Source organism: Colletotrichum lupini, chromosome 9 (assembly GCF_023278565.1).
Source record: "Colletotrichum lupini chromosome 9, complete sequence".
NCBI lineage: Eukaryota > Fungi > Ascomycota > Sordariomycetes > Glomerellales > Glomerellaceae > Colletotrichum > Colletotrichum lupini.
In genome coordinates, this window is record NC_064682.1 from 4,242,156 (window position 1) to 4,268,991 (window position 26,836).

General features: G+C 54.2%; 13 protein-coding genes across 13 annotated transcripts; 10 read left to right on the forward strand and 3 right to left on the reverse strand.

The window, feature by feature from the left end:
- Positions 1–378: 378 nt before the first annotated feature.
- CLUP02_17079 (uncharacterized protein) lies at positions 379–1,266 on the forward strand (the record flags this gene model as incomplete). The annotated part of the gene is made up of 5 exons (XM_049295994.1): positions 379–533; positions 617–697; positions 732–914; positions 959–1,115; positions 1,177–1,266. 5 exons carry the CDS (start codon positions 379–381, stop codon positions 1,264–1,266), a joined length of 666 nt encoding a protein of 221 aa, XP_049153141.1.
- Positions 1,267–2,450: 1,184 nt separating this feature from the next.
- Positions 2,451–2,705, forward strand: CLUP02_17080 (uncharacterized protein; the record flags this gene model as incomplete). Its single annotated transcript, XM_049295995.1, has 1 exon — positions 2,451–2,705. One exon carries the CDS (start codon positions 2,451–2,453, stop codon positions 2,703–2,705), a length of 255 nt encoding a protein of 84 aa, XP_049153142.1.
- A 584-nt stretch (positions 2,706–3,289) lies between these two features.
- CLUP02_17081 (uncharacterized protein) lies at positions 3,290–3,909 on the forward strand (the record flags this gene model as incomplete). The annotated part of the gene is made up of 2 exons (XM_049295996.1): positions 3,290–3,506; positions 3,560–3,909. The coding sequence occupies 2 exons, from the start codon at positions 3,290–3,292 to the stop codon at positions 3,907–3,909; spliced, it is 567 nt and encodes a 188-aa protein (XP_049153143.1).
- Positions 3,910–4,767: 858 nt separating this feature from the next.
- CLUP02_17082 (uncharacterized protein) lies at positions 4,768–5,007 on the forward strand (the record flags this gene model as incomplete). The annotated part of the gene is made up of 1 exon (XM_049295997.1): positions 4,768–5,007. The coding sequence occupies one exon, from the start codon at positions 4,768–4,770 to the stop codon at positions 5,005–5,007; it is 240 nt and encodes a 79-aa protein (XP_049153144.1).
- Positions 5,008–5,371: 364 nt separating this feature from the next.
- On the forward strand, positions 5,372–5,635 carry CLUP02_17083 (uncharacterized protein; the record flags this gene model as incomplete). The annotated part of the gene is made up of 1 exon (XM_049295998.1): positions 5,372–5,635. The coding sequence occupies one exon, from the start codon at positions 5,372–5,374 to the stop codon at positions 5,633–5,635; it is 264 nt and encodes an 87-aa protein (XP_049153145.1).
- Positions 5,636–6,535: 900 nt separating this feature from the next.
- On the forward strand, positions 6,536–7,520 carry CLUP02_17084 (uncharacterized protein; the record flags this gene model as incomplete). The annotated part of the gene is made up of 2 exons (XM_049295999.1): positions 6,536–6,543; positions 6,938–7,520. 2 exons carry the CDS (start codon positions 6,536–6,538, stop codon positions 7,518–7,520), a joined length of 591 nt encoding a protein of 196 aa, XP_049153146.1.
- Positions 7,521–9,123: 1,603 nt separating this feature from the next.
- On the forward strand, positions 9,124–12,490 carry CLUP02_17085 (short-chain dehydrogenase/reductase family Oxidoreductase; the record flags this gene model as incomplete). The annotated part of the gene is made up of 10 exons (XM_049296000.1): positions 9,124–9,157; positions 9,231–9,324; positions 9,557–9,681; positions 9,711–9,955; positions 10,019–10,216; positions 10,289–11,031; positions 11,158–11,520; positions 11,669–12,133; positions 12,222–12,360; positions 12,419–12,490. 10 exons carry the CDS (start codon positions 9,124–9,126, stop codon positions 12,488–12,490), a joined length of 2,478 nt encoding a protein of 825 aa, XP_049153147.1.
- Positions 12,491–12,544: 54 nt separating this feature from the next.
- Positions 12,545–13,495, reverse strand: CLUP02_17086 (uncharacterized protein; the record flags this gene model as incomplete). Its single annotated transcript, XM_049296001.1, has 4 exons — positions 12,545–12,721; positions 12,765–13,131; positions 13,186–13,362; positions 13,398–13,495. The coding sequence occupies 4 exons, from the start codon at positions 13,493–13,495 to the stop codon at positions 12,545–12,547; spliced, it is 819 nt and encodes a 272-aa protein (XP_049153148.1).
- Positions 13,496–13,549: 54 nt separating this feature from the next.
- CLUP02_17087 (uncharacterized protein) lies at positions 13,550–14,591 on the forward strand (the record flags this gene model as incomplete). Its single annotated transcript, XM_049296002.1, has 7 exons — positions 13,550–13,585; positions 13,641–13,813; positions 13,893–13,988; positions 14,040–14,067; positions 14,123–14,281; positions 14,344–14,436; positions 14,496–14,591. The coding sequence occupies 7 exons, from the start codon at positions 13,550–13,552 to the stop codon at positions 14,589–14,591; spliced, it is 681 nt and encodes a 226-aa protein (XP_049153149.1).
- Positions 14,592–15,933: 1,342 nt separating this feature from the next.
- CLUP02_17088 (uncharacterized protein) lies at positions 15,934–16,834 on the reverse strand (the record flags this gene model as incomplete). The annotated part of the gene is made up of 3 exons (XM_049296003.1): positions 15,934–16,140; positions 16,359–16,572; positions 16,734–16,834. The coding sequence occupies 3 exons, from the start codon at positions 16,832–16,834 to the stop codon at positions 15,934–15,936; spliced, it is 522 nt and encodes a 173-aa protein (XP_049153150.1).
- A 640-nt stretch (positions 16,835–17,474) lies between these two features.
- CLUP02_17089 (uncharacterized protein) lies at positions 17,475–20,390 on the reverse strand (the record flags this gene model as incomplete). The annotated part of the gene is made up of 13 exons (XM_049296004.1): positions 17,475–17,536; positions 17,588–17,597; positions 17,674–17,680; positions 17,768–17,971; positions 18,047–18,267; positions 18,380–18,986; positions 19,044–19,136; positions 19,171–19,211; positions 19,325–19,402; positions 19,485–19,595; positions 19,660–19,810; positions 19,879–19,970; positions 20,052–20,390. 13 exons carry the CDS (start codon positions 20,388–20,390, stop codon positions 17,475–17,477), a joined length of 2,016 nt encoding a protein of 671 aa, XP_049153151.1.
- A 96-nt stretch (positions 20,391–20,486) lies between these two features.
- CLUP02_17090 (uncharacterized protein) lies at positions 20,487–22,573 on the forward strand (the record flags this gene model as incomplete). Its single annotated transcript, XM_049296005.1, has 8 exons — positions 20,487–20,518; positions 20,578–20,590; positions 20,670–20,786; positions 20,892–21,132; positions 21,533–21,924; positions 21,984–22,092; positions 22,143–22,271; positions 22,452–22,573. The coding sequence occupies 8 exons, from the start codon at positions 20,487–20,489 to the stop codon at positions 22,571–22,573; spliced, it is 1,155 nt and encodes a 384-aa protein (XP_049153152.1).
- A 134-nt stretch (positions 22,574–22,707) lies between these two features.
- Positions 22,708–26,499, forward strand: CLUP02_17091 (uncharacterized protein; the record flags this gene model as incomplete). Its single annotated transcript, XM_049296006.1, has 1 exon — positions 22,708–26,499. The coding sequence occupies one exon, from the start codon at positions 22,708–22,710 to the stop codon at positions 26,497–26,499; it is 3,792 nt and encodes a 1,263-aa protein (XP_049153153.1).
- Between the last annotated feature and the right edge of the window lie 337 nt (positions 26,500–26,836).

The window sequence follows — 26,836 nt, forward strand, 5'->3', positions numbered from 1 at the left end:
ACATCCTTTGAAGATGCGCAGGAACGTGCAAAGGAACGTCTCGTCGGGTTCGCGTGGGGGTGGGACGGTTCTTGTTCGCGTTGCGCTGCTCGGACAGTTGGTTTAGCATGAGCGAGGGCACGTAAGCCCGTGTGGACTCGTCAATGGGAAATCAAAACCGCGGGTTTCGAGACAAAGAGGACCCTGAAAGGAGGTGTCACATTGACGCGGACAAGTTTATCTTCCCGTCTGGCAAACACATGCCAAAATAGCTGTCGCGTACATAGTGACTTAAGCTCAGGCACTCTGCCAAGGTACCTTACTCTTGCCAGTAGGGTAGCATTCACAAGAATCCCATCTCAAGGATTTTGTAGGAACTTTTTCCTTTCTCACACTGCCATGTGCGTTACCGTTACGCGTCCAGTCTGTCTCGATCCGGCACAGACACCTGAACCTGAGGGCCGGGCCAGCTGGGGCTCCATCGAAGTTATCCTGATCCATAACTATGGTGACGGAACAGAGCTCCGGCAGTTGTGCACATCACATCACGCAACGTTTGTGGGAAATACACTCAATTTGACGGGCGAGGTTGGAGTGCAATAAGCTTCGGCTCGCTTGCTTAGCTTGCAGTGGCCAGGTTCCATCGCGAGAATCCGTCTGTCACCCATATGGAACTCGAACAGGCCTCCTCCATATCATCAAGTACGGAGTTCCCAAAGTTCAGAGTACCTTTGACCTGGATACATGAGCAGTTATACCAGCTACCTACCTAGGGACGCACGGGGAAAGGGTCCGGAGCTGGGTCCGGGTCGGCGAGGCGAGAAAAGAGGCGAGCAAATCGTGAAAGGATCCCAGGGCCAGCTACCCCCGGCCGCCGCCGTCGTGCCACCACCTACACTCAACTTGAAACTGAAAATCTCCTATTCTGAGCTATCGTGGATCGTGGGACCCCTCGCTACTCTCTCTTCTCTCTGTCAAGCTCACCTCCTGATCTGTGCCTCTATCTCCTCTTCCTCCTTCGTGCCACCTGTTCGAAACTGCGATTCAAGCGACCAGGCTCAAGGGCCACACGGTACACCAACGGGATGCGCGTGATGCACGATGCACGATGTCGACATTGCGACACCAAGAGCCCAGTCCCCTCGGCGGCGGCGTCTAGCTCGCTTACAAGGTTACATTGATCGTGATTGAACCCAGACCCCCCGTTCAGCCGCCGCGGATTATGCGCGCTCTATTTGCTTTCCTGCGCGCGCAGCAGCAGCAGGCCAGCTCCAGGCTGTGCTGTAGATGGTGATGCGACTTGCACGAGTCGGTTTGTCCCACGTTTGCATTGTCGGCATAGCATTTTTCGGCGAAGGCCTAGACCGTTCTCAATTCCTCCCCCCCCCCCCCTTCCTGCGGTGGAACTGTCAAAAGTCAAGTTGTACAACGCTGCGTGAGTGACTGCACAAAGGGGGCATCCAGGAATAGAGTGACAAGAAGGCAGCCGCACTAACGTTGATAGCCGTGAGATAGCTTCCCCGGTGCCGCCTTGCAAATAACGGCTCTCCAGTTTCGAGACAAGTGATGAGCAAGACGACACGTGTGATCAGGCCAGAAGCCGTTGATCTGAAGTTCGGGAGACCTTTCCATTCGGGCAACGATTTCCCACTTCGGGCCGGAGCATGCCCACAGTTTGCTCCTGTCCGTAGATTGGTTTGCCGCCTCGCCAAAACGCTTCCATGGCTGCTTGGTAAAAATCGCTCACTGGAGAAATGGAGAATGGAGAAGGGCGGACTGCACTGATCTGCGCTGTGCCCAACCCGTGGCCCGCGTGGCTATATGTACAGTACCCTTGATCTTATGACCGCAGCTTCAACGGCGTCGGCGAGTTCAGCCTCTCTTGGTCTCGTCAGATGTCGGTCCCAGACAGAAGGGAGGGATGCCGAAACAGAACGGAAATACATTATAAGCCTGGCTGATAGTAGGGTGCTGATATTACAGGTCGGCCTTGGGGGAAGCAGAGAGCAGCCATGAAGGAAGCATCGAAATTAGAGTGCAGCTTCGCATATGGGCATCAACGCATGTAATGTACATGAGCATTTGAGAACGGGAATGGCCTTCTTTCAGGAATAGGCGGTTTTTCTGCGAATGGAGTCGCGCAGATCCACTCGAGAATGAGCTTATACGAGGGGTTGGAACGGCGCGCGAGTGGCCTCTTTGATTATGGCTTGCTGCCAGTCTACGCTGCTGCAGTAATAAGTCACCGGTTAGTAAAGTGAAGGGCAATGATCGCCGGGACATCTTGTATTAGCGACGAGGCATTTCGATCGAGTGTGTCCAATCGGAGGCGCTGAGTTGAAATGACAGTCTGCAGGATTTTTTTCTTCCGGTGCCATTTCTCCCTCATAATCTCATGTGTAGATAGATGCCTTACTGTGGACATGTGAAGGATGCTGGCTTCGAAAGACCACATCAGCAGTACCGAGACAATGTGTTTCTTGGTCAACAACCGTTCCGACTTCCCGAAGCTGCAAAACAATTGGAACACATTCATGGCCAAGGCGAATACCTTCAAAACGCATCCCGCGGCCGACAGTGCCAAAAGGGCTGAATGGAAGACGAAGGGAGCCAGAATAGAGGCAACTTGGGGGCCGTTTCTGCCCAAGGTTCCAGACGGCATGCTCAAGGGCCAACTCAAAATGACGGGAAATGCAGCCTTGGAGGGGCCGCAAAAGTTCGGCTAACTGGTTAAACGAGCCCCTCCAACTTGAGTCAAAATACCCAATATCCATACTTGTATACCACATTGTGTGCATCTTTCAAACATATTGTTCAACATTGAACCATATAATCACCGCCATGTATCCGTACACTCGCGCAAAAAGAGAGGTCATCAAAAGATTTGATTGCTGGTGGTGAAGTGAATTCGTACGAGAATAGAGTAGCTCGTGTTTCTGAAACACTGTCAATTTGTTCTAGAATCCTATTAATAGTGGCGGCATCCTTGAGACCCTGGACAGCCCTGGCTGACGGGAAATGGATGGGCAAAGCAAAAATGCGCTCTCCACGCTGGGAGGAAGAGAAGCATAGTTTACGGATACACCATAGTAGAGCAGAAGGGGTCTCAATGGATCAGAAGGTCAGAGCCAAAACCAGAGAAAGAAAGCTATCAAACACTTTGGAGAGCAAAGAAAGGAGAGCCTGGCCCAAACCCCAGTGCCCCTGGATGATGCCGCGACGGCACTCGTCCTTCCAGACAGTGGACGCAACGGACTTCAGCGAACAGGTCCCCCGCGGGTCCTCCTCAACTAAGGTAACCTTAGTCATTATGCGCAACCTCTGGGCGCAAGTTCTTGAATTCCGTGGCATCTACCTGTGCCTGGGTGCTGGCTGGAGTACTACCCAGGTCTGGGCACTGCGCAGAGACTGGGGGGCAGAGAGAAGGGGAACGACATACAAATTCTGGAACCTGGAACCGCCCTGGAGCCGTTCTGGCGCATTGGTCAGTGTCTGGTACACTGGTGCGCGCCCCTCTCGGTGTATCCGTACCTTTTATGGCGCTGGGTCTCTTTGTTCCTTGCCCATTCTTACTCCACAGCCCTGGCAAGCGAAAGGACTGGACACACACTGGCCAAAGGTAGAGCTGCTGCTGTAGCAGAGAGAGAGAGCGAGAGAGGCAGCTGGCAGCAGAGTAAAGGCGAAGAAAAGCGGCACCACAGTTTGGGCGAGCCCACAGTCAAGGGACGTGAGATATCCACAGCCCTCGGTCCAGCCATGCGCCCCTCCCTAAATCTCTCTTCCCAGGCCATGGGGAGCCGTGGGAGACGGACAAGGCAGAGTTGTAGAAAGCCATGGAGTAATATGTACATTACCACAGAACCTTGCAGCTCAAGGTACCTGTGTCCTTGTAGATATCCGCAGTACCTTTTACCCAGTACACATGTGTGATGAGGAAGGGCGACGAGGGTCTCGATGGGCAATGGGCGATGGGATGGGATGCTGCTGCTGTGTAACTACAGTACCAGGCGACCATGGCAAGGCCATGTTATTTGTTCGCTGCCCCCTTCCAGACCCCTTCCCCCTCCCGTGGAGTGCCGTGAGGCGTGAGATGATAAAGACCCTTTCAAGTCCCCCTCCACAACCACTGCTTTTTTTGCTCTCTTTTTCTGCCCTCGATAACCCTTTGCTGTGCATCTGCTTGTCTGGAACATTCCTGTTGACTGCGTTGCTTCCTCTCCTTATCCCATCCAATCTTGACTCTCCTCTTTGCAGTTTCGTCATCACCGCTACCACCACAATCACCACCGCTACAACCAAATCCAGAAACCCCTCCACATCCTCTAGACGGTTCCCTCGGTATTTACACTTCTAGACAAAGAAACTTCCGTCATTCCGTCTCCAGTGTCGACGCCATAGATTTTTAAAGGGACTTTGCCTGCCAGCCAGAGCAGACCGGAAAGGATTCTTTGGAAGATTGATTACACATCTCGGCCAGCAGAAACGGGAAACAACCTACTTTTACTATTACTAACCCGGTGTCGACGAACCTCCCCGAAAGTAAACGACGACAACATCAGCAACAGTCACGACAAACATCTTCTCTCGCCAACAGATCGAAGAAGAAGAACAACAACTACAGCAACAGCAACTGGACAACACCCGATTCGACGACAATAACATCGTCGATCAACAGCAAAACCGGTCTCCCCCAAATAACCCCCCAAAACCTTCACCACGGCTTCTCCAGCGATCGCCACCATGGGTTCCCCGAGTGGACCCCTCCGACCCCGAGCGTCGTCAAATTTCATGGGCATCCGCGCATCTGGGTTCCCGCCGTCCATGACGCCGCAAGAAAAGCACCTCTTCTCAACCCACGTCAACACGGCCACGACACGCCTCTCGAGCACAATGGCCGCCAGCGAGACGGGCGAGGGCTACGTGTTTGTCGTCTACTTCCACAAGACCACCGCCGCCGACGCTCTCGCCCTGCTCCAGGCCGCAGACATCCGAGTCAGGGGCCACGAGATCCAATTTTCCTGGCACTGAGAGAAACTTGGAAACCGGGCACTCGTTTACTTTCTTTCTCCCCTTCTACCTCATTTGAGTAATGAGCTTTCCCAGTGCCTCGTTGTGCCTTGATTTTTGAGGCCCGGGCTCCCGGCTGGACTGGACTGGACTTGACTGGACTCTTCTTTTTGTGTGGACCGCGGGTTTATGGGACGGAACTTATGGGCTCATTCTCGACTCAAGCTCTGTCCTGTCACTATGACCCCCCGATCCGTTTCTCGACTTCACACACATTTGAGGTCCTGCGTCCTGCCGCCTGCCGGGATTTGACAGCTTTCTGAACCGATTCGAGAGGGATCATCCCGTGTGTTCTCTCTACTTCTGGTTCTCTCCATTTTACTCTATGTCTTTTCAATATTCACATATCCCCCCTCCCTCCAGGCTCCAGACATCTCAAAGAGCAGGACTGTCTTCTCAGAAACTAGACTCCTTGTCTGCTCCAACAACCCCCCTACCCTACCTCTACCCTCCCTTCCATCCTCCAATTCCCGCCCGACCGCCCCGGGACGAATCCTTCAGCGATCCATCCTCCACCCTACCTCGACCAGTCACCACCCCTCCCCCCTTGCCACTCTTCTCAGAGATCTGCAAGTCTAGGCCATCCTAGACCACCCCATCCCATCCAACTTTCCAGGGCAATCATCCATCTCACCCACACACTGGCTCCTCCATCCATCTCACCTTATCTCCATCGAGCGATCAATCACTCAATCACGCCAAAAAAGCATCGTGCTTCTCACGTTTCTGCTTGGCTTACTGGCTCTCAACCCCCCTTATCCCGTATATCCGCGCATCCACTACCCACCTCGCAAGCAAGCAAGGGGGAGGATGCGTTCGGCTCGTCAATGGCCGCAGATGAGCTGCAGATGAACCAAGCCCGTCCAAGTCGTTCGCTCCGCCCGCCCGCACCGCACCGCCCTACTTCTCTATCCCCCGCCCGGGTGGGCCGGCCGGCAACGCTGACGGTCAGGTCGTCGCAGGTGGGAATGAGCAACCCCCGAGAAGGGTACGCCGCAAGGGCAGCGGGACGGGAATTCGGGAAACATGGGAACGAGAGAGAAGAGTCCCTGAGAAAGACAGCAATACAATCGAGATGAGGTGACGCGGATAAAGGGACGCGTTACGCGGCCATCCGCTTCGTCACCACTCCAGCTGCAACCCTCCTCCCCCCTTCGAACGCCAGGCTCGCCGGGCCCATCATCCCATTACTATTTTTTTTTTCATCTTCCCACACTTGGCATCTTGATCGATGATCGAACGGAGCCCCGTTACCAGGCCCGTTGTCAATCTCTGGGTTCCTGATGAAGGGTTGCATTCGAATTCGGCAATCGGCCCCAGTGGGATCCCACGGAGAAAAAGAGTACAAACCACCTAAGATGAGACGGCGCCAACGCAATCAAGGACGGATTATCCGCGATTTCATTTTCAAGGGGCTACCGATTGGAGAACGTTTGGGCCGGGGTATCAAACGGTGTGTGGAAGTTCGATCGAAAAAATCCACATTGGCATGCAAAGGTTAGTCCAATTGCAACAGTCACAAATACAACACTACACAACCTTTTATTTCCTTCTCTTTCTTTTTGCTTTTCCTTTACTCATCATATTACGGAATTGCTGCAACTCTTCTTCGGTCTCGCAAGGAATACTCCCCAAGCGGAGAATATCCGACCGCGCAGGCAGGCAACACAGCCAAAAAAGAGACTCTGGCCTTGCATGGAAACATCGGCTGACAGGAGTTCCAGACCAAGTTCGATTTTGATTACCGGCCCGACGTGGGGGAGCATGATGAGGGGACCGGGGAGGGCCTACACCACGAGACCCTGAACGGAGCAAAGGGAACGGGCCTGACTGCACTGCACCACCGTTGCGTTAGCGCCTAGAAGAGGTCAAGGAATAACCCCCGAGCCAGGCCAAGAGGCAGAGGAAACCAAAGGAGGAAACCCAAGAGGTGGCTTGGTCTTGGTTTGTGGTTTGAGCTATTGTCTGGTGCAGCGTACACTGCCATCCATCACCATCACCAAAGACAACACCAACCACTCGACGCAACCCAAACCCCAGAGTTTCCGACGTGGTTGGCATTCACACTCAGCGAGGCTTTGCTTCGGGTGACGGCACCTCTTCAGTGTGTTCTCGTGCAATGGAATGCCAACCATATTGCACCATTCGGTTCTGGCCTCATTCATCCCTCTTCACACCGCGGGCTCCGTGGAAAGACAATAGAGGAAACAGAGATCCGTACTCGCAATGCAGTGCTGCCTTCATTTTTCTCACCTTCGGAACTGGATCCGGAATCAGTAAAGTTACCTGTAGACTACTCGTCCGTATTGGTCGTATTTGGAAGCTGGAAGCTGGAGGTGGAGGAGAAAGACCGGTCACCGGCCGCACCCAAGTGCTGGTTGCAGCCGAAAAGTGACCAGTCACAAGATACCTGTTTGTCACTTGGAGCTTGGCCTTGTGTCATTAGATCATGTATCCATCCATACAATGCTTAGCAATGAGCAAACAAATATCAAATGTCAAATGTCAAAAATATGCACAGTCACCCCGGACCAATATTGCGCAGTTCGTCTCGCGGTTCCACGGCTCAGATGGCCCCGGGCAAAGACATTGCTGCTTCCAGCCAATTGTATAGATTGGATCAGAAACATGCATATGGGCGGAAGCTCACACCGGAGCAATTCCACCTACGCTATTTGTGATTATCATTGGAACCTCCTGGAAGAGAATGTGCAGCCTGCTTCACTCTCAGAGTCATCGCCCGTCACCAAACTCCAGGCCCCATAGATAGCTTTCCGCGTAAACATCTGTCATCTCCCCGCTGGCTGTTGCATTGGATGGATGGGCTGACATGTGCATTCCGTCCAAAGAACCGTTTGCTCAAAGTGAAACAGGGGAAATTCACATTGCGCGGACCCGAGGGACTGGGTTTCCCTGCGTTATAATCCCATCTCCCCGCCGAGAGCATGTTCAGTGTGCCAGCTTCAAGTCCCTTCATTTTCCTCGTTCCTCTTGCTCCAAACGGCAACAAACTACTACTCCATACATACAATCAACCCGTTGATACCTACCCCATAAAACGTCCATAAAACGGAACTGGACGGGCCACGGCACGGGCCCAAGCTGATTTTGACTTCCTCTCTGATGGTCATCTCCCGGTAAACTCGCATGATTCGCATGGACTGGAGACTTGCGGGGAGCAGGCAGCCGTGGGGCATCAGTCATCAGGTAGTGTAGAAGAGAATACAAACGGTAAACTCACCGCGGTAATTCTTATTCCCGTGTCATCCCAGCCCGTTCCACCCCGTCTCTCTCTGTTTCGTGATCCATCAGAGAGTCCCGGAGCCATGTGATGTGGAGGGTCCCCCGGCCTCGGCGTAATCTTTGACGCCGTTCATGTGTCTCCCAAGACCCTTCCCAATCCTTCCATCTCTTTTCGGACCCCGAAAGCGAATCCCTCGGATCAGACCCGTTTTCCTCCGCGTGGCATCCGTACTCCGACCATCAGACGGCACGGGAGCAACACAGCAAGCTTCACGTCTAACGTTGTCGCCGATGCTTAAGCTGGACTTTTCTTGCCTGCTAGATTTGGTCACTAGTGGCGCTGGAGTACCAATTGGCTTGCTACCTTTGCTCAATCTATCCCTCCAAGAACCTTGTGTCGTGCGACGCGATCGGAGTGAGTCACTCTCGACGCCAGACCACTTCAAGTAGATTCTGTTGTGCCTGAGCTATCGCAGTCTTTGACTCATTGCCTCGGGAGCGCGCGCCGCCAAGCAAGAGCCGGCTTGCTAGCCGATGACCATGAGCTCGAAGCCTTGATGTGTGAAAGAAGCATGATGCCGAAAGGCTAATTACCTCCGCCCGCCATCCCCAAAGCGGAAATTCTTCAAATGCCACTGGCTTACATCCCCACCGCTCAAACCGGCATGGCGGCAGCATCATTCACTTTGCTTCATTCCGTCATTACATTCCTCAAGCTTCGTCGTTCAGTCCTGTCTTACCACTAGAACGGACCAGCCCGCCCGACGAATAGTCTTCTCACGAATTGCTTACAAACCCGCATGCCCGAATGAGCCTAGCTTTGGACCAGCCACTATGCAGACGGCTTACACTCATGATAGCCTCATCCGTCCAGCGTTACCCAGGAACCTAGCCTTGTTATCGACTACTTTTTCGTTGCCCTGACCAGTCACAGCACTTAGAACAGGAAATTTATGATCTTCAGGTCAGGTTTCAATGGGGGAACATACATCGCCGACGGCGTAACATGGTGAATGGAACGGTCGTCAACCAGATGTAGCCTAGGCATGCGTAGGATCAAGAAAGCGTCAGTGCAGTTCGCTGCGCATATGGAGCGAGGCTTGGAAGCGCATAGAATTCATTGAGTAGATATAAAACGAGTGAATACCCTCCTGTCTTTCCATGCTCCCCAAGTCACACAGTCGATCGTGGCCAAGTCTCTGGTCTAAGTTCGGACTAACATCCTCAATATCGCGAATTGCCAAGATACATCTGGGCAGCCGGATAGACCGCAACAGCTGCTACCTCTAGGCCAAGAGGTCATCCTACCCTTGGAACGATTACATATCCTGTTGCAATCACGCCTGACCTGGATTAAGAGCGAGATCCCAACCGGCAGCGCTCGACGAATTGGTCCCTCCCGACGTCCTCGCGACATCTAGTGACCGAGTATCTAGCCGACACGACTAACATATCATCTGAGGTACTCGGTTTCCTCGAAACAATGGTGGCCCTTTTTGTCTACGAAAAGGACATGCATGATCCAACTCCGGATATCCCATCTCTCGAGGGGAAAGTTATCTTTATCACGGGCGGTGAGTCTGTTGAGTTCCCATTCTTCCAACTGTCCCTTCAATGCTCAATATGTAGCTTTCAAAGAGAGCAAGGCCTATTTTCCTATTCTTCCGTCTGTCTCCTCTTTCTTCCCTGGGTCTATACGCTCTGTGTGAGACTCAAGATCGAGGGATAGATAGCTAAGGCCCAAGACTATGATCTCACGTCCTGCGATATTGATGTCCAGCTTGATATCGCAAAGAGCTTTCCGGACTCGCGCATGAGCTCTATGCCGCCTCATCTCCATCATTCTACCTTATCTCATGTTAGCTGCGACATATTCCTCCATTCGCTTGCCTTCCCGCCACGCTGGTCTTGGCGATATATCCCTTCCGTAAAGTCAACCTGCCAGGAGTACTCCAGTCACGATTCATCCTGAGATTCGCCCCTTTCTCTCAAGTGCTAGATGAGGATCACTCAGGATGCTGTCGATGTCATCAAGAAAGAGAGCCCATCTCCTCCAAAATTACATACATCATCCAACACCTGCTCACCATCCACCCACCGTCACAAGACAAGCCCACATCCACAGCACACGAACCCTCGCCCAACAACAACAATCACCAGCACCGATGGGACTAACAACCACATAGGAACAGCAGGCCTAGGAAAATCCACAATCCTCGCCCTCCTAGCTCACAACCCATCGCACATCTACTTCTCAGGCCGCTCCCACGCCTCCGCCAAAGCCCTCATCGATGCCGCCGCTTCCTCCTCCTCTTCACCAGCCCCTCCACCCCTAACCTTCGTTCCCCTAGACCAAACCTCCCTCCCCTCAATCCGCGCCGCCATCAAGAAACACTTCACTCACACCCGCCTCGACATCCTAATCAACAACGCAGGCATCATGGCCGGCGCCCCCGGCCTCTCAGCCGACGGCTACGAGATCCAGTTTGCTACGAATCACCTAGGCCACGCCATGGTTGTTCGAGAGCTACTAACGGTCCTACTACGTACCGCTGGGGGATCTGGATCTTCATCTAGTGACGGCGGCGGCGGCGGCGACGACGACGATGCCCCGGCTGACGTACGCATCATCAACCTCACGTCCGTCGGGTACCAAGCCCACCCGCGCGACGGCATCTCCTTCGAGACGCTTGGAACAACACAAACTGGACCGCCGGTTCTGGGCCAATGGATTCGGTACGGGTACGTTGCTCATCCTCTTCACCATCCACCCACTCTTGCCCCTTACTTCCCCTAGCCCTCAAAGTCATCACAGGGTCTCGAAAAGTAACCCAAGAAATCTCCCAAACTAACATCCCCTCTCACCAGCCAAAGCAAACTCGCAAACATCCTCTTCACCCGCGAACTCGCCCGCCGCCACCCCTCCATCACAACCCTCGCAATCCACCCAGGCGTCGTCGACACAGGCCTGGTAACAAACCAAAGCCGCCTCAACCGCCTCTTCGTCTACCTCCCGCAAACGATCATGGGGTCCTCCGTCCTGACGCCGGAGCAGGGCTGCTGGAACCAGGTCTGGGCGGCGGCGGCGGCCAAGAAGACGGATCTCGTGAATGGCGGGTTTTATATGCCCGTCGGACACTTGGCGGATGATAAGCTGGATAAGGTGGCGACGGATGGGGAGTTGGCTGGACGGCTTTGGCGGTGGACGGAGGATGTTTTGGATCGGGTTGAGTGAGTATGTGTCGGGGTTGTATGGCATTCTCTACTCACTCTTGAGTTGTACTAAATGTCGATTTTATTTTTTCATTGAATAACGTGTTTAAACTTACATGGAATTGAACATGACGAAAGCAACTGCTACAATGAACTCAACGCTCAGACCGTGTAAACAGACGGTCAGATCTTTGCTGGTAATTCAAACCGTTCATCAGAGATCGGAATACATTTCGGGTCCAAGGTCTGGCGGCCCGGCGTCTCAATTCCCCGGCTCCGGAGCCGGGGGTCCGGCCGGCGCTGGCCTCATCTCAATCGCCGGGCCGGGCAGAAGTATGTCTCGCTCCCGCAACTGGCACCAAGAGCGTTACACCGGACGTCGAGACAAGATAGCACAATACCACTTTGCCATCGATCGAACCCTGGATGTCCCACCTGGCGCGAGCCCTCGCCCGCCCATCCAATGTCACCTCACACCACCGCGTCGCCGACGCGCGACCCCATCGTCGCTTCCAATCATTGGCATTTCCCCTCTACAAGAGTCCCAACAGATCATACCACACCCATCGGATGTTCAGTGGACTACATACCAAACTCTAGATAGGTTTAGACGTAGCACGCCGGCCAGCCGGTGAGTGTTTGCCATCGCCTGCGGCTAACTACGTTCCCTTGGACTCGATCGACTCACGGACGAACTATCCCCAAGATGGGCTTATCAGCCGTAACTATGGCCGCTCATACCATCTCTTGACTTGGTCTCGACTTCTCAACGTCACCTCAAGGGGCATGGCATGCAATGCACGCCCCCTCCCAAATTCCCAATCTCTCATGTTCCGCCGTTCGACAGGGTCGGCCTGTGTGAGTTGTAATACCTACATACGGATACTCTGTGTACTGGTAATGGCATTCGTACTAGCGGCTCCAGCGGACGGAGGCTTACCCCGCCAAACGCCAATTCCACCGCCGACAGACGCGGACCGCGCCTTGAACCGCGTCGACTTGACATATTCGGGGAAATTTGTAAACAAAAAATAACATGAGCCTAACAAGTGGCATCAAACTTTGTGACCGTCATGTCCGGGCCCGCTGTTGAGCGATATTTTGCGCGAGAAAAGTCGGAAACCTTGCAGATGGGAGTCAAATGAACTTGACCGCAGTGCACTCGCTCGTGCAGCACAATCTTCGAAATTGTAAGCCATGCTATCCCAGGCGCACTCTCCTTTGGCAAGACTCTCTCAAGCCGGACTCAGAAGCGGTGTTACAAGCAGCGCAGAGAACAAGAATGGCGATCCAAGACAGGGCCGCAGTAATGCAACCACTTTCGGCCGGTAGTAACCTGTAGCACGTCCCCCGCGACCAGGTAGATCAAATTCCAGACCAAACCCGCCGTCTCGGGTTGCATTCCTCAAGCAGGGGTGCATAACAAGCATGGGGAGACTGGACTGGGCGACTCGATGGGCGGCACGTGGAGTTTGGGAGTCTTGCGGCCATCGGAGTAACGGAGCGGGAATCATCGCATGGCTTCTGCCATGGTAGAAACCAATCTTCCCAGCTGCTTCCCAGTGATGGAGGGTCCAGACTCTCGTAAGGAAAAAATTCTCTTGCAACCTTGACTCCATTGTTGCCATGCTTTTGTGTGCGGGCAGCCCTTTGGTTCAGCCCTGACATCTGGCTTTCGATGACCGTCCGATGGGGAGCTCAGGGTGACGGCCAAACTGGAGGGAGAGGTGCAAATCGCGGAGATTGGGGCGGCCCAGCGTGGTGCGGAAGCGAGATAACGTCGGCTTCTTAGCGCCGGCAAGGGGGAAATGGACGTGGGCGTATTCCGTACGGATGCGTAATGTTAGAAACGCTGTGCGGCTGCAGAGGTGATCCATCACTGAGCCATCCCAAACCACTTGCCTCTCGTGGTAACACGAATCGTGACTCTCGCCCCGGGGACTGCACAAGTCTTCGGCCACACGACTGGTCCAGGCTGTGGGGAGTCTTTCATCTTAGACCGTTTTACACATATTGACTGACGTAGCTTTCCTCCTTCGCAACGACCATGGTCAACTCTCAGTATCGACGAACGCATCCTGGAGTTTGGATCGTGGCGATGAAGTAGCTAGCATTCAAGGGACCTTCGACCCCGACAGTTTCGATCTGTCGGTGTATTCGCCAGTCTGGCTGGCCTCCTCTATATCCACACGGTGATGAGCGGGAGGCCATGTGCTGGATCATGGATGGGTGATAAATGTCCGTTCGCCCTGGATTGTGCCAGGATGGAGGCCGTCAAATTCTTGAACTTCCGGTCCGATCACGCCGCCGCGTGAGCCGTGTCCTTTCAACAAGATCGTGGGTCATCATTTTACAACCGCATCCCTCGGGATTTTCTGTGCCGTCATCAGTCGATGCCACGTTGGCCCCCGTTGCTCGTCCGTAGGTGCTCCGTTTGGTCGTCAATCTCTTGAATATCCCTCGTCTTCCCCAGCGATCAGCTCCGGGTCAGCCTTGCCAACAACATGCCGTTGAGTGGACCTGGAGACACGTTCTAGCGCTAACAATGGAGAGGAAAAAACACAAGTACTCCGTAAGAAAAAAGCTTTGGACCGTCAAAAACCAATTGTAAATCTTAAAGACTGGGAACGGCCCGGCTGGTAGGAGCGTCATTATCAGACGAACTGTCGCACGGCACATCTTTGATGACTCCATTCTTTCTTCAGTCAATCAAGATGCGACAACCTCAATCTGCGGCTGCACCGGGCCATATCGAACCCAGGCCGCCAGCGTTCATGCCGTGCTGCAGGACCGGGAAAGTCCTTGGAGCAGGCGGGGGAACTGAATCTGTGTTTCTTGTAGCGGGAATTTCCCCTTGGCCGTCAAGGCTTTCAGTGCTCCGTCAGCAGAAATCTCGCACCCACATGCCCATCAAACATTGATTACATTCGATTCGTGCTCAATTTCGATGGTCCAGGTCATCTCAACTTGGCTGACATGTGTTGGTCTAGCAGGGCTCGACCAAGCATGCTGCACCGCCGCCGACAAAGCGACCTGCGCAAGGCGCTGCCGCAGAAGCAGCGCCTCTGAAGCAGCGCCTCTGGATCTGATGAATCGTTTCTGAAGGATCAATCTCGCTGAGTGCTGCCAAGAAAGTGTATATCTGTTTCTTCAATCTCAAAGAGTTGGACCCGTTGGGAATCTAGGGCTGCGATCCCACTCGTTGGGCCAGTAGCTTTCCCGACCGAACAGCCGACAACCACTCGGCTGGGATTCAGGGTGGACTCGCTTAAGAAATTGCACCTTTACAGAGTCTGAGTCTGCCCATCTTCATATCGCAAAGTATTCCTAGCCGTTGGGCTGAACCGTTTCTGTACGAATAAGCAGTTATCGACTCGCCGACAGCAACGGCAGCTCCGGCGTTCCAACTTCCATACAAGTGTGAAGCATCGCCTTGGCCGGGATCTGCCATGAATGAGATCTGATGACAACATCTGGTTCTCCGTACGGGCACAAGGACGCGCTAGGGCATAGCAGTGCAGAAGTTTCCGACACTGTACGTCTTGCAGTGCAAGATAGTTTCTTTTCCAGCATCAGAATAATCATGCTGTATGAAGCTGACGCCGATCCGATTCGAGAATGGGTGAGGCTTCCGACGTCTTCACAAGCTGCTCGCAGGCTTAATATTCGTGCCGCGCTTCGTCCACAGCAGCACGAAGAATGACCGGCACTTTTCTTCAAGCTTCGCAAGAACGAACTGGCAACCGACGAAGCCAGCTGAGCTCACTGTCCAGATGGCGAGATTTAACCCAACCAGCAAAGGCAAGGAGCTACGATCGCCGCTGCAAAGGTAAAAGTGCCAGGCACGGCTTGCTGATTGGCCGCGGAAGCTGGCGGCCAGGTCCGCAGGGATGGTCAAAGAGAGAAAGTGTCGGGAGCCCCTCTTCAAAATTTCGAAAGGGGGTGGGGGAAAAAAGATTGTCGCTGTCTGCCTCTGACGGCGTCCGTTTGCTTGGCTAGCGGGGAGTTTGAAAAGTTGACGGCTGAAGGCCAAGGGATCGCTGTCCGTCTAACAGCAAGAAGCGAGACACACCCCCGTGAACGAAATTGTGTGCTTTGCATGAATCGTGAAGTCGTTGTGTTTCCAAGTCAGACACTGCGGAGTACTGCACTGAGTAGATGCTATGAGGTGAATTCGAGCCAATTCTAGCGTTTTCGTGGGGCGAAGATGTTCATCCAGTGGGACCAAGAGGCTTCGAGGTGTCTTCGTTGGCTAGCATTGAATGCGCACTGAGTGCCAATGAATCGAGATGACTAGTGGTGTCCAGTGGGAGAATTCTTGTTTGTTTCCTGATCATGCGTAAAGGTCGTCTCGCCTTGGGGAAAAGAAGCATGCGCAGCTCGGAATGTCTTTCTCTCCAATGATGACCGCACGAAGCATTCGTAGGGCAGTTATGGGCTGTAGCTAGTAGGGCCGGAACCTCTATTGCAATCGACAGCCGTTTGTTCCGCAAGACCACTCAGTTGCCGTGCCGTGGCGGGCTCAATAAGCCGGGATGTCGGCCGTAGTTCGAGCCAGAACAAAACCGGACCAGGCACGCATTGCCACCTCCTTTCTACCGCACAAAAGACCAGGTCCACGGGGATGCAGTTGGTAGTCTCGTTGATGTGTCGAATCAACCTCCTTTCAGCCCCGAGACATGAATAGGTTGAAACAGAGCTCGATTCGAAACCAAACGGCCCAAAGCCAGCAAGGACGGGGAAGCCTGGTGATAGGCAACCCGCTCAAATTGCAGCCGAGCTGAAGGTTTGCCCAGGACGTCTCGAGAGCTGAAGAGAGAGAGGGCTGGAATGCAAGAAGCGCTGCATTGGATTACAGCCGAAACGCGAATCTGACGGAAACGCGGGGGGTTGCATGGCGGCACGGGTGATGTGCAAAGTGGGCGCGGGCCAAAGCTGCCCTGGTAAAGCGTCTCGGCCACTTGGCCCAGGCTGTCGTTCGAGGAGACCAGGGTGCCACAATGGACATTAGTGATTGTCATGGCCTTCGCCAGTCTCGTAGACGACGACATATAGTTGCTGCGCGTGAGCCTAAGCAAAACAGAAGCTGATGTTTGTGTAACTGCTCGTATCTTTTCATCTGCTGACATCGCTCGGTAGTGCCTAGGTGAGCAGACATCGAGGTCGTGCGGCTGGTAGATTGAAAAGTTAAGAGTCAAAAATAGGGGCTGGTCGAGGGAACACCAGCTGACCGGATCTTGAGCGGATCTTGAGTGGCGGCGCTGAGGGCACAGCACGCGAGATGCAGACTGACGACAATGGCGCAGATACCACCGCAGTTCCTGTATCTCATTGAATCTTGCGCCGATCAGCAAACACCAATTTGGCTTGGCCAGACACCAGGTATGAGTGCAAGGCTCTTGAAACAAACTGCAGGATGAGGGCAGCAGAGTATCTACCTGACCTTCTGCTGTGGTTCCTGGTACTGGTCTCATTGTGTTTGGTGCAATGACACCATAGCGGCCTTGGGACGATTTGAGGCTGAACCAAAAGACCACGATAGACGGTTGACGAAATTGTGAGGGCCGCATCCGCCCCGTTATTCAGTTGAGAGTTGAGACACCAGAAAAGGGGTCCAACAGAAGACAAGAGTCGCGCATAAGATTAAGTCTTTGGCTATGTTTCTCAGGCGCTGTGCAACCACATTGTAGTTGTGAGTTTGGAGTCGATACGTTTGATCCGAAAGTCAAGTTGTGAACTGCGGTTGGGCATCGCCTTGCCCTGCGTACACCATGATTGCCGCTCTTGAAGCTGCAAAGCTAAGAACTGCCTGGGTTTGGCGAGCCTGGGCAGTGGCTTTCCACATGCTCTTGGATCCAAGACTGCATTGACTGGCTCTAGAGCCGGACATTATGAGCAGTGGACAAGAGCTTTGCAACGGTTGGCGCTATAATTTGGTTGGGTGGTGAGACATTTGGAAGAGTTGTGGCCTGTTAGTGCGCCCCTGGTCTCTTGATAATTTGGTCGACACGCCCCTCGTAGATGGTTGAGAAGTCTGTCATTTGTCAGTTCATTTCCCCAAAGGCCTGGCTGATACGGATCTGACGCTTGCCCGGCTGGCCAGTGGTTTCTAGTGATCAGCGCGGAAGCATCAATGCAGGCAGCTCTAAGCATGCGCGCGCGTTGACTGACAAGAAGCCTTGGGGCAGGTCGGACCAATTGCTTCTTTTTAAGGTTAAAGACCCTCGACCACCACGGCGCATCCGTAGGTGGCTACGGAGCATACAGTAAAGCATCTGTCTTGGAACTGCTGAACCGTGTGCTTGCTGGTCTATGTTCAACGGTGACTGCTGGAGATGCCGACGTGACCTGGAAGCTTGAGTACAGCCCGGCGCCAACAAGTAGAGTGATGGAGCGGCAGGGCGTACCTAGCCATGTATTTAAGTGCGGGACGCAGCCGACTCCCGTTTCTGCTAGAGCCACCCCTTGCCTGCGTCCAGCTCAGCGTTTGGAAGAGATGATGGCGATTAAAAACGAGTAGGCAACTCCTTGAACAACTTCGAACGGAACCAAATCGAGAGCAAGAGAGACAGTGAGAGAGCCAGAGGGCCAAGAAGTACGCGGTGGATAAACAGAGGTTGTGGCAAGTGGCAACGACTTGCGAATGTGATAGGTATGCGAACTTGGTGAGGCGAAACGACGGGAAGCATGCGGGGGCCAGGCGATGGAGGGCACGAGAGCGGGCCGGGACTCTTTGAGCGGTGGGCGGATGACTTTGGGAGGAATCTAGGCGGCTCAATTGTCGATTTTTACGATGACTGACTCTCGTGGTCATGCGTTTCGTCCGTTTGTTGTCTTGGGCTATAAGAGGAACGGATGGGCATCGGCAAGAACAGACTTTGGTGACAAGCGCGCAGGTGAAAACGGCAACGGCTCGGAAGGGGTCTTGGCTGCGTTGCTGATCAAAGCTTGCGGGCGATGCGAGAGATGTTTCGCTGACTGGCAGCGTATGGTTCGATGGAAGCGCAAGCTCATGCCGTAGTAAGCCAGGGCGGTAGACTTTTGGTGATTGAGATGATGCGATTTGATGGGGTAGGTACGCGAGACTGTCGAGCTGTAACGGCTTTGTGCAAAGACAGCCATAGCCGTGCCTTTCGAGGTTGACAAGACTTTTGAGAATGGGCAAATGCTTCCTCTTCCTCCTGCTTGCTAGGAGGGCGGAATCAAGGCGGCTATGGCGGTTATTGTGGTCGTTGATATTGAAGGAGGCGTCGATCAAGAGGATGGAATTTGGGGCGGTGTCATGTGCGTTCTCTGGCGTGCGGCCATGTTCCTTCTTCGCTCCTCTGGTCCAAAGGCGTCGTGGCGATGAGACTGATGGTTTGTTTTGATGATGAATCCTTACTGGCAGACCGAGACATTGAGGGTCGAAGACCGAAGACGAGGGAGGGGGGGGCGTAGGTATCTCGTCAAGTTGTGTGGAGGAAGATGGAAGACTCAGGAATCTGCCCGTGAGTGGGAGTGGTGGTTCCAAGGTAGATTGAGATGGAAGGAACTCTCACAATTGCTTCCTTCCAAGTCCAGTCAGGGCACTTTCCGTTCCATCCAAGCAACCGAGGCAGGTGCAGGCAAGGCAGGATGGTACGCACGAGTACCTGCATCAACGCATCTGCACATCTGCAGCTTCACCTGCCGTTGGTGGCACAGGCAGGCACAGGCACGCCCATGTTCTGCCGTCTGGTGGAAGAGCAGGAGCAGGTACGTATCCCTCGCTACTCGAGCTGACTAAGGAAAGAGCGGAGGAACTCAAGCAGTATTTACCTTAGGTACTATGTAAGGGAACTAGGAAGGAGGTAATCAGGAGGACGAGTGAAGCGTTTGAGGGCGCTTGCTTTTTTGGCTTCAGATCGTGCAGGAACATCTACACAGTACCATTGACGCCAATCATTCATTAACACTTGATGCATTGAACAAGACACTTCCCCTGCCTCGTGTCTGTCAACCCATTGATGCAATGACGGCAATTCATCACCCGCGGCTGCTGAAAAGGCCAGGAGTAGCAGATAAGCCGAGGGGAACATGCCGGCGTGCAGTGTGCCTGGCGTCCGGAGTACCTATGTATTACTGCGTGATGTATTGTCCGTACGTACCGTGTGGTACCTAGGGTACCTTACTTACGGAGTAGTAGGCGCGGGATGAAAAGAAGAGAAAGCAGCGAGAATCGACCCCACTTGCAATTTTGACATTTGAGTCTTCCACCCCTCCATCACTGCCCGGGCTGTTAAGCATAGTACGTACCCCTGGTTCAGCTGACATAAGGCCACAGGATCTGGCCGTGAAGCTGTTAGTGCTCGGCCGCGGCACATCACCACAATTGCGCAACGCAGCCTAACAGACGCCAACACCCCTTCACTTGCCAACGGCTTTCCTTGTGTCTGCTGCCCACCAATAAGTGACGCAGCTTCTGTCCGCGCTACGCTCTGCAGTGTCTGCACACAGTGAGGTAGCGACGTAGCGTGCAGTGTTCTATGGCTAGCCAGGTCCCTTGCATTTCGCATCCGGGGCCAGACCCAAGCCAGACAAGTGCCAGGAACAAAATGCCAGGGGCACGGGGGAGTCGGGCGTGCATCTTGCAGCTGGCTGCCAGGAACACGTTCAACCATACTCCGTACAAGTAGGTGAGGTACTGAGCCAGGTCGGTCCACTGACAACCTCAGGGGGCCTCTTTTGAGTGTCCAGCCGGGGCCAATCCCGCTCCTCCTCTTCCTCTTTTCTCTTAGTGCCGCCATCGTGCCTCTCGAATGAGTCTCATCCCTCTCATCCCGTAGCCCCGTCCCTAGTCGACTCTCCTGTCTGGTGAGCCGATGAGATGACGACTGTTCCAGCGCATTACCTGTTAGGACGGCCATGAGAGTAGTGAGCGGGGGCACTGAGAATTTATTCTCTTTTCATCCTACCTGAGGTTGTCGGTGGACCGACCTGGAGTGAGGATATTTTGAGCCCTAATGTTAGCCTCACCTCACTCCAATACTCACACGTACTTACATCCACTATATAGTGAGGTAGTGTAATGCTCACACACACACTCACATTCAGTAAGGCACCTAGTGTAGGTAATACTCACACTGTCGATTCACTTCACTCTCATCAGTGAGTGACCACTCACACTCACTCATTCCCATTCCCAGGTTCCCACACTCACAGTCCACACTCATAAACCCAATCTCATGATTCATCCCACACCCCTCTCACCCCCCCCCCATGCTCCCCCACCCCCTGCCTCGACCATCACCATCCGTCCCGTCGTGCAGCCACAATCCCAGTCCGCCTCTCCTTGTTCACGCTGTTCTCCCTAACCTCGCACACCTTTGTCCTGTTCACAACCCTCACACCTCTCTTCCTTTACACAGTATGTTCACATCGACGAATCTCCTCCTCCTCTCCCCTGTCGCCCTCACACCGTGACACCCACAAACCACCCCCCGTTCGTGGCTCGGATTCTCCAATTTCTTGTGCCTGTCACCCTGTCCCTGCACTGCGTCCGCAATTCTTCTTTTCCCTCCTTTGGGCTCCTGGGCCACTCCTTTCTCTCCCGTCACTCGCAATCCAATCCAATCCTCGTCCTCACCCCAAGACAAATCGTCTCCAGTCGTTTACTTTGGCTTCCATCGGCCTTCCTTGCTCCTCGCCTACCTTCATCCCCCCCCCCCCCCCTTCTCTTGCTGCCCTCTACTTTTCCCTCTCCACCAAGCCACGAGCCTAGCTCTGAATCCGATCAGCGTCTCTACTAATTAGTACACTAAACTGAACCCAAGTCACTCGTTGCTTTCCTTTCCCTTCTTCTTCTGGTTTCCCTTTTGTTTGCCTGCCAGGAAGAAAACCCAGGTGACGGAAGGAAAAAAAAAGGTTTCCCAAGAGAGGTTCCCACGTTCCCACCCGAGTCCTTCTTTTCTCGACACACACAACATACCTTACTCTCTCACACACACACTCGCTCTCTCTCTCTCTCTCTCGTGCGCCTCTTCCTTTCCGCCGTCTTCTCGATTTCGAGTCTTCCAATACGACAATATCGACGCTGCTCGCCGCCCTGTCTGGTTGACCTCGCCTAAAAAACCAAATTCGAACGGCATTGCGAGATCCAGTATCTCTGCAACCTTTGGACCACCCGAACAAGATCACTCGACCGGGATTGTCGAATTACCCCCGACGGGATTTCTCCCTTTCTTATCAGCAAACCGCGATTCAGCCATATTCCACCTCGTCTCCCCACGAAATTTATCCACCTCGTTCGCTACTGCCAACACGTTAGGCCTGGTTCCTACACCTCGTACAGTCACCAGACTAATTTCGACGCATCTCTCGCTGCCGCCAGCCTATTGCGCAGGACACCATTGGAATCTGTGTATGACCCTGGACTTGGAGGAAACAGAGGAGTCTGATCTGGTGTACACAACACACCATTCCTCCTTCTCGACTTGACGCTTTGGATTTTGTCGTCCAAGCACATCTCATCTTCGCCAGCAACTTTCTTTCTCGCTGAGACGCTTGAAGGAAGGAGGATCGACGCTGCTTTGGGTCTCCAGGAGCCAAAAAAAAAGGTCTACATGCGACGTTGACAGCCTGGACACAAACTCCATCTTGCTGAAACACTCCCGACACAGCGACATCTCTGATCCAGGTACGTTTCTTCCTCGACATATCTGCTCTGGCCCGCCGCCCACGTACCCGCCCCGTCTTTGATGTTTGTTGCATTTTCTCCCAGAAACCCCAGCAGACGCTTTCATCCCAAGGTCCCAGCTGCGACGAGGCTCAAGCACAGCTTTAAGCGTCTCCGACGCCTTACTGAACTCAATTGCTGCTTGGCCGCCCCCAAAGGCTGAAGAAGTCGTCTAGAGCTGAGACCGGAACGTGGTCGTGTGTCCAAGGGTTCCTGTCAAATCTATGCTGACGATTCTGCTATTTGTGTCTAGCCATCCCGCATCTCGACTTCAGACGCACTCTTGGCCAATCGTCCCGAGCGAACATTGCCCGTTTCAAACAAACTTTCGCTCTTCGTCCCAACTTCTCGATCTACCATCCCAACCACCATTAATGGACGCCGCTTAATGAAGAGCACCGACGCTTAAGCTTGATAAAATCGCTTTGAGAAGGAAAAAAAAAAGGAACTGCTTGTCGACCCTACGCACACAGCTCCTCTGCCGACGAGGCAGAACACGATAATACACAATGAACAGATTTCGCACCAAGAAGAGGGCGAAGGATGATGCCGCCTCTTCTACGCCTCGGGCCTCCCACGAATCAGAGTCTCCCGCACCATTCCGTTTATTTGGCAAGGGAAAGAAATCACAAGAAGAAGAGCCCAAGAAGGAATTGGATCTCGAGAATGCCTTGCCCCACAGCGATGACTTCCGCACGAGTCTTCTCATGACTGGGCTTTCTGCACGGTTCTCTATGCTGAGAGAACAAGACGACCCGAACACGAAGATCGGCAAGGCCAGCGACGACAGCGTTCTGTTTCCGAAGCGCCAGTCGAGGATGTTAGACTTTGGCTTTGGGCCTGGTCCCAACGGACTGTCGGACATCGCCGAGGTCGAGTCAATCAGAAAAGAAGTCCCATTTAACCGGATGGATTCTTACCACTCTGCTGATGGTAACTCCATCTCGGGAAGTGTCATGGACCGAGCCAAGCCGGGAGAAGGCAACAACCTATTTGGTGGACGCCAAAAAGTGTACAAGCTTGGTTCTGGTGCTGTTTCCACCAAGAACCTCGACGGCGGTGGCATGAGTGGACGCGTTCTCTATGATGACGATGTTGCAAAGTCGGCCTTCCAGAAATGGAGGCAGACGGAGAAGTCTAAGCAGCCATTTGACGACGAACAAGACCAGAAGCCCTCGAGTATCGATCTCCCTCGCGCGGAATCACCTCCACCGCTGGGCTACGACCGCAAGAGAGAAACCAACTCAACCACATCATCAACACCGTCACTAGGCCGCAATTCCACGGCTGCCACCTCTGTCATGTCCCAACCAACGTCAGCAGCAAAGGATTGGCAGTCGAACCCGACGGCACCAAGTTCGGCATCAGGCACGCCCAACCTTGACCGGAGCGTTACCCGAGCACGACGTCTTTACGAGACAGGACTCAACCATGATCTCCAGGAGCAACAATCTTCGGCTCTATCGCGAATGGACACCCTTTCTCGGCAGCGAACTCTAGGCAGCAGGACCCCCGACCTCCAAAACGGACCTTCACCCACAAGCAGCCTCTTCAGCGATCGTTTTGGCAATGAGAGGAGGATCTTGGCCAAGGGAAGCGCTCCGAACCTGCGATCCGCCAGTCCCCCGACCATGGGATCGCCAATTGTCCCCATGGATTTGGGCATCAACGTGCCCACAAACTCCGAACCCAAGTCTTCCTTTGGAGGTGCACCTCCTTTGAGCCCGCCCATCAGCGAAGGAGAGGAGAATTCTGTTCTCCCCAGTGACCGGGGCAAGGCCACTGCTATGGGGCTGTTCCAAAAGCCTCTTCACTCCTACGACGAGTCTAGATATGCTCAAAGGCAGCTCCAACTCCAACAAGGCCGAGAGACGCCGACCAACAGGTTCCGCACAGAGTCTAACGCATCACAAACTACCGGCCGATCCCGTTCATCCTCGTCGGCTCAGAGGCTGCCGGTCGAGAAACCCGAACAGATAATTCGTACAGAGCCGACAGTAAAGGAAGAGGAAGCTGGGCTGAGCTTTTACGACGATTCACTTTCTCCCCAAGATGACGCCACAAACCCAGCCGCTGCGTTCCATGGCGCCACAAGACGCCCTGCTGATCGCGACCATCCCGCACTCAGGGACTTTGCCGTACCAACACCGCTCTCATTGAGCACCGGCGCGTCGATTGAGCCGTCGCCCGTGTCCGATCAACCTTTCACTGCCGTATCCGCCGAGACGACCAGCTCGCCTCAAGACTCTCCGACGCTCCCCTCGTCCGCCGGCCTCAGCGGAATGGTCCGCCAGCACCTGCGAACCGACAGCGCTACTTCATCAATCTATGGCTCAGCGCCGCAGACGTCCAACTTTGCTTCTAGGTTTCCTCTTGATCCATATGATCCCAAGTCTATGGCGGATATGGGAGTGATGGCCAACCCCTGGGAAGTGCAGTCGCCAGACTGGGCAAACCCGACGTTCAACGATCAGAAGGAACCGGCAGTTCCTGAGCCCACCTCGCAGCCTCATCAAACGCTCCCATCAGAGAACCAGCCAACCTCAGAGCGCAACACAGGGTCAAGCACCGAGATGGAGAAGGAACACGACGAGTTTGCCAACCAACTCGCTGACCGCGCGCGCCGAGTTCGTGAGAGACTGACTTCCTACGTGGAGTCAGATCGCGACAGCAGGTCCCTCTCACCTCACCCCGTCGATCGCACAAGAGAGCCATCGTTGCCCCGTCCGAACCCATTGGGTATCTTGAGACAAAAGACGAGCCGTGGTTCTTTGATTGATCGCAACCGCGAGAACCGCGTCGATAGCCAGCACTCAAAGGCCATCAAGATGCTTGGCCTTGCGACGTCAACCATCAGCAGTGCTCCTAGCCCAAACAAGTCAAGCTTCGAGGAGAAGGAACCCCAGTCGCCTGTCCAGGAAGAGCGCGAGAAGCCAGCGTTCCCCAGAGCTGAGACAGCGCCAGTCCTTCCCACGCACGAGCCGGAGAAGGACAAGGAGGACGACTCCATGCACGCTGGACTCCAAGCATTCAGACAAGCTAGGCGACGGCTGATGGAGGCTCAGAAGAGCCCGTCAAGTATCCCTATCAATCCTGGTCAAATGCCTGGCTCCGCATCGGTTCCGATAGTTGGCCCACCTGCGTCTAGGACCGCACCTAGTCGCGAGCGCACCCCCGGTCCGCGATCGCCATCTCGCGAGCGCCGGCCGCCTCCTGTCACCTACCAGCAGCGGGCACCCAGTGAGGAGCCGCAACCTAACAACGGCTCTGTCCGCGCGCCCTCCCGCCCTCCTTCTCGGACTGAACGGACTGAGCGTGACCGCAGCGGCTCTGAAGCTAGCAGCGGAGACCGGCCTCATCGCCCAGCACGCTTGCGTACCGGCACCATCTCATCGCCCCACGAAGAGCAGCGCGGCATGGTGCCTCCTCCGGTTAGACCTCAAATGCTGAACTCGCCAGGCCTCCCGGGCACCAACATTCGTCGGTCTCCGATTATGCCTCCTCAGCCGTACCCAGCCGGAGCGGGTCAAGGAAAGTCTCTCGATCGGTCTGCATCCCAGGGCAACCTGGCAGTTCAGTACCGCCGACGGGGGCCTGAATCCGGCCAGCCTTCGCCCATTTCCCCAATGGCTCCCATCCCGTCGCCGTCCATTCCCGTCAGCCAGTCTTCACCGGCTTTTGTCCCCTCCCGCCGACCTTCCGCACCTCCTGTGCCGTCGCCCAACATGGAGGCTGCACCTGCCAACCGCCTCGACGAGTCGATGAAGAGAGTGGTCAGGAAGAAGGATATTTCTGAGCCAACCTTTGTCTCTTCAACCTCTCGCGTCCCAACTGTGGCTCTTCCTGAGACCTCAGAGTCCCGGTCCAGAAGCGGTTCTCGTTCGCGATCTGGCAGCATCCTCGGTGCTGCCGCTTCGACGCCAAATCTTCACGGCAGCGTGCACGCCAATATCAACGCTCCGCCTCTGCCTCCGATCAACCCGAAGCGTCGCAACATGATCGGTTCGATGATGGGCCGCCGAGGAGATGAAGACATGGGCGCAAGTTCCCCTCACCTGCCCTTCTCTCCTCCACCGATTCCCAGTGAGCACGGTGGCGACAGCCACAGCGCGTTCTCTGTGAGCGACGAAGAGGACGGCCCTGGTTCCCAGCGGCGCCGCCTCCGAAAGACCATCAGCGAAGCCAATGGCATGAACATGCGTGCCCGACTGACCCGGGGCAACAGCCCTCCCAATATGCCTGCGCCTATGGCTATGACAGGGGGCTTGAACAACGGAAACATGCCCGGCGGCATGATTTAAACACTCGCAACACAATCGCCACGAATCTCTTCATCATCTCTAATCATCTCTCAGTATCATTAAAATGGATGGCGGGGTTTAAAAAAAGAGAGAAAATGGACGTCACGAATCTATGAGAACGTTTTTGTATTCTTGCCATTGATTTCGCTTTATTTCAATTACCCCCAAATGTCGAACTCTACGACTACTGGGTTCCTATTCTATATTTCTTATTTCTCTTCATTCTTTCCTCTCTGGCGGAGGCACTTAGGTGCTCAGCCTTTTCCACGTTAGGCTCTCGGAGGGAGCATTAATAGGGCGGGGTCCTCGTTTTTGGGATGAGTTTGTCTGCGTTTTG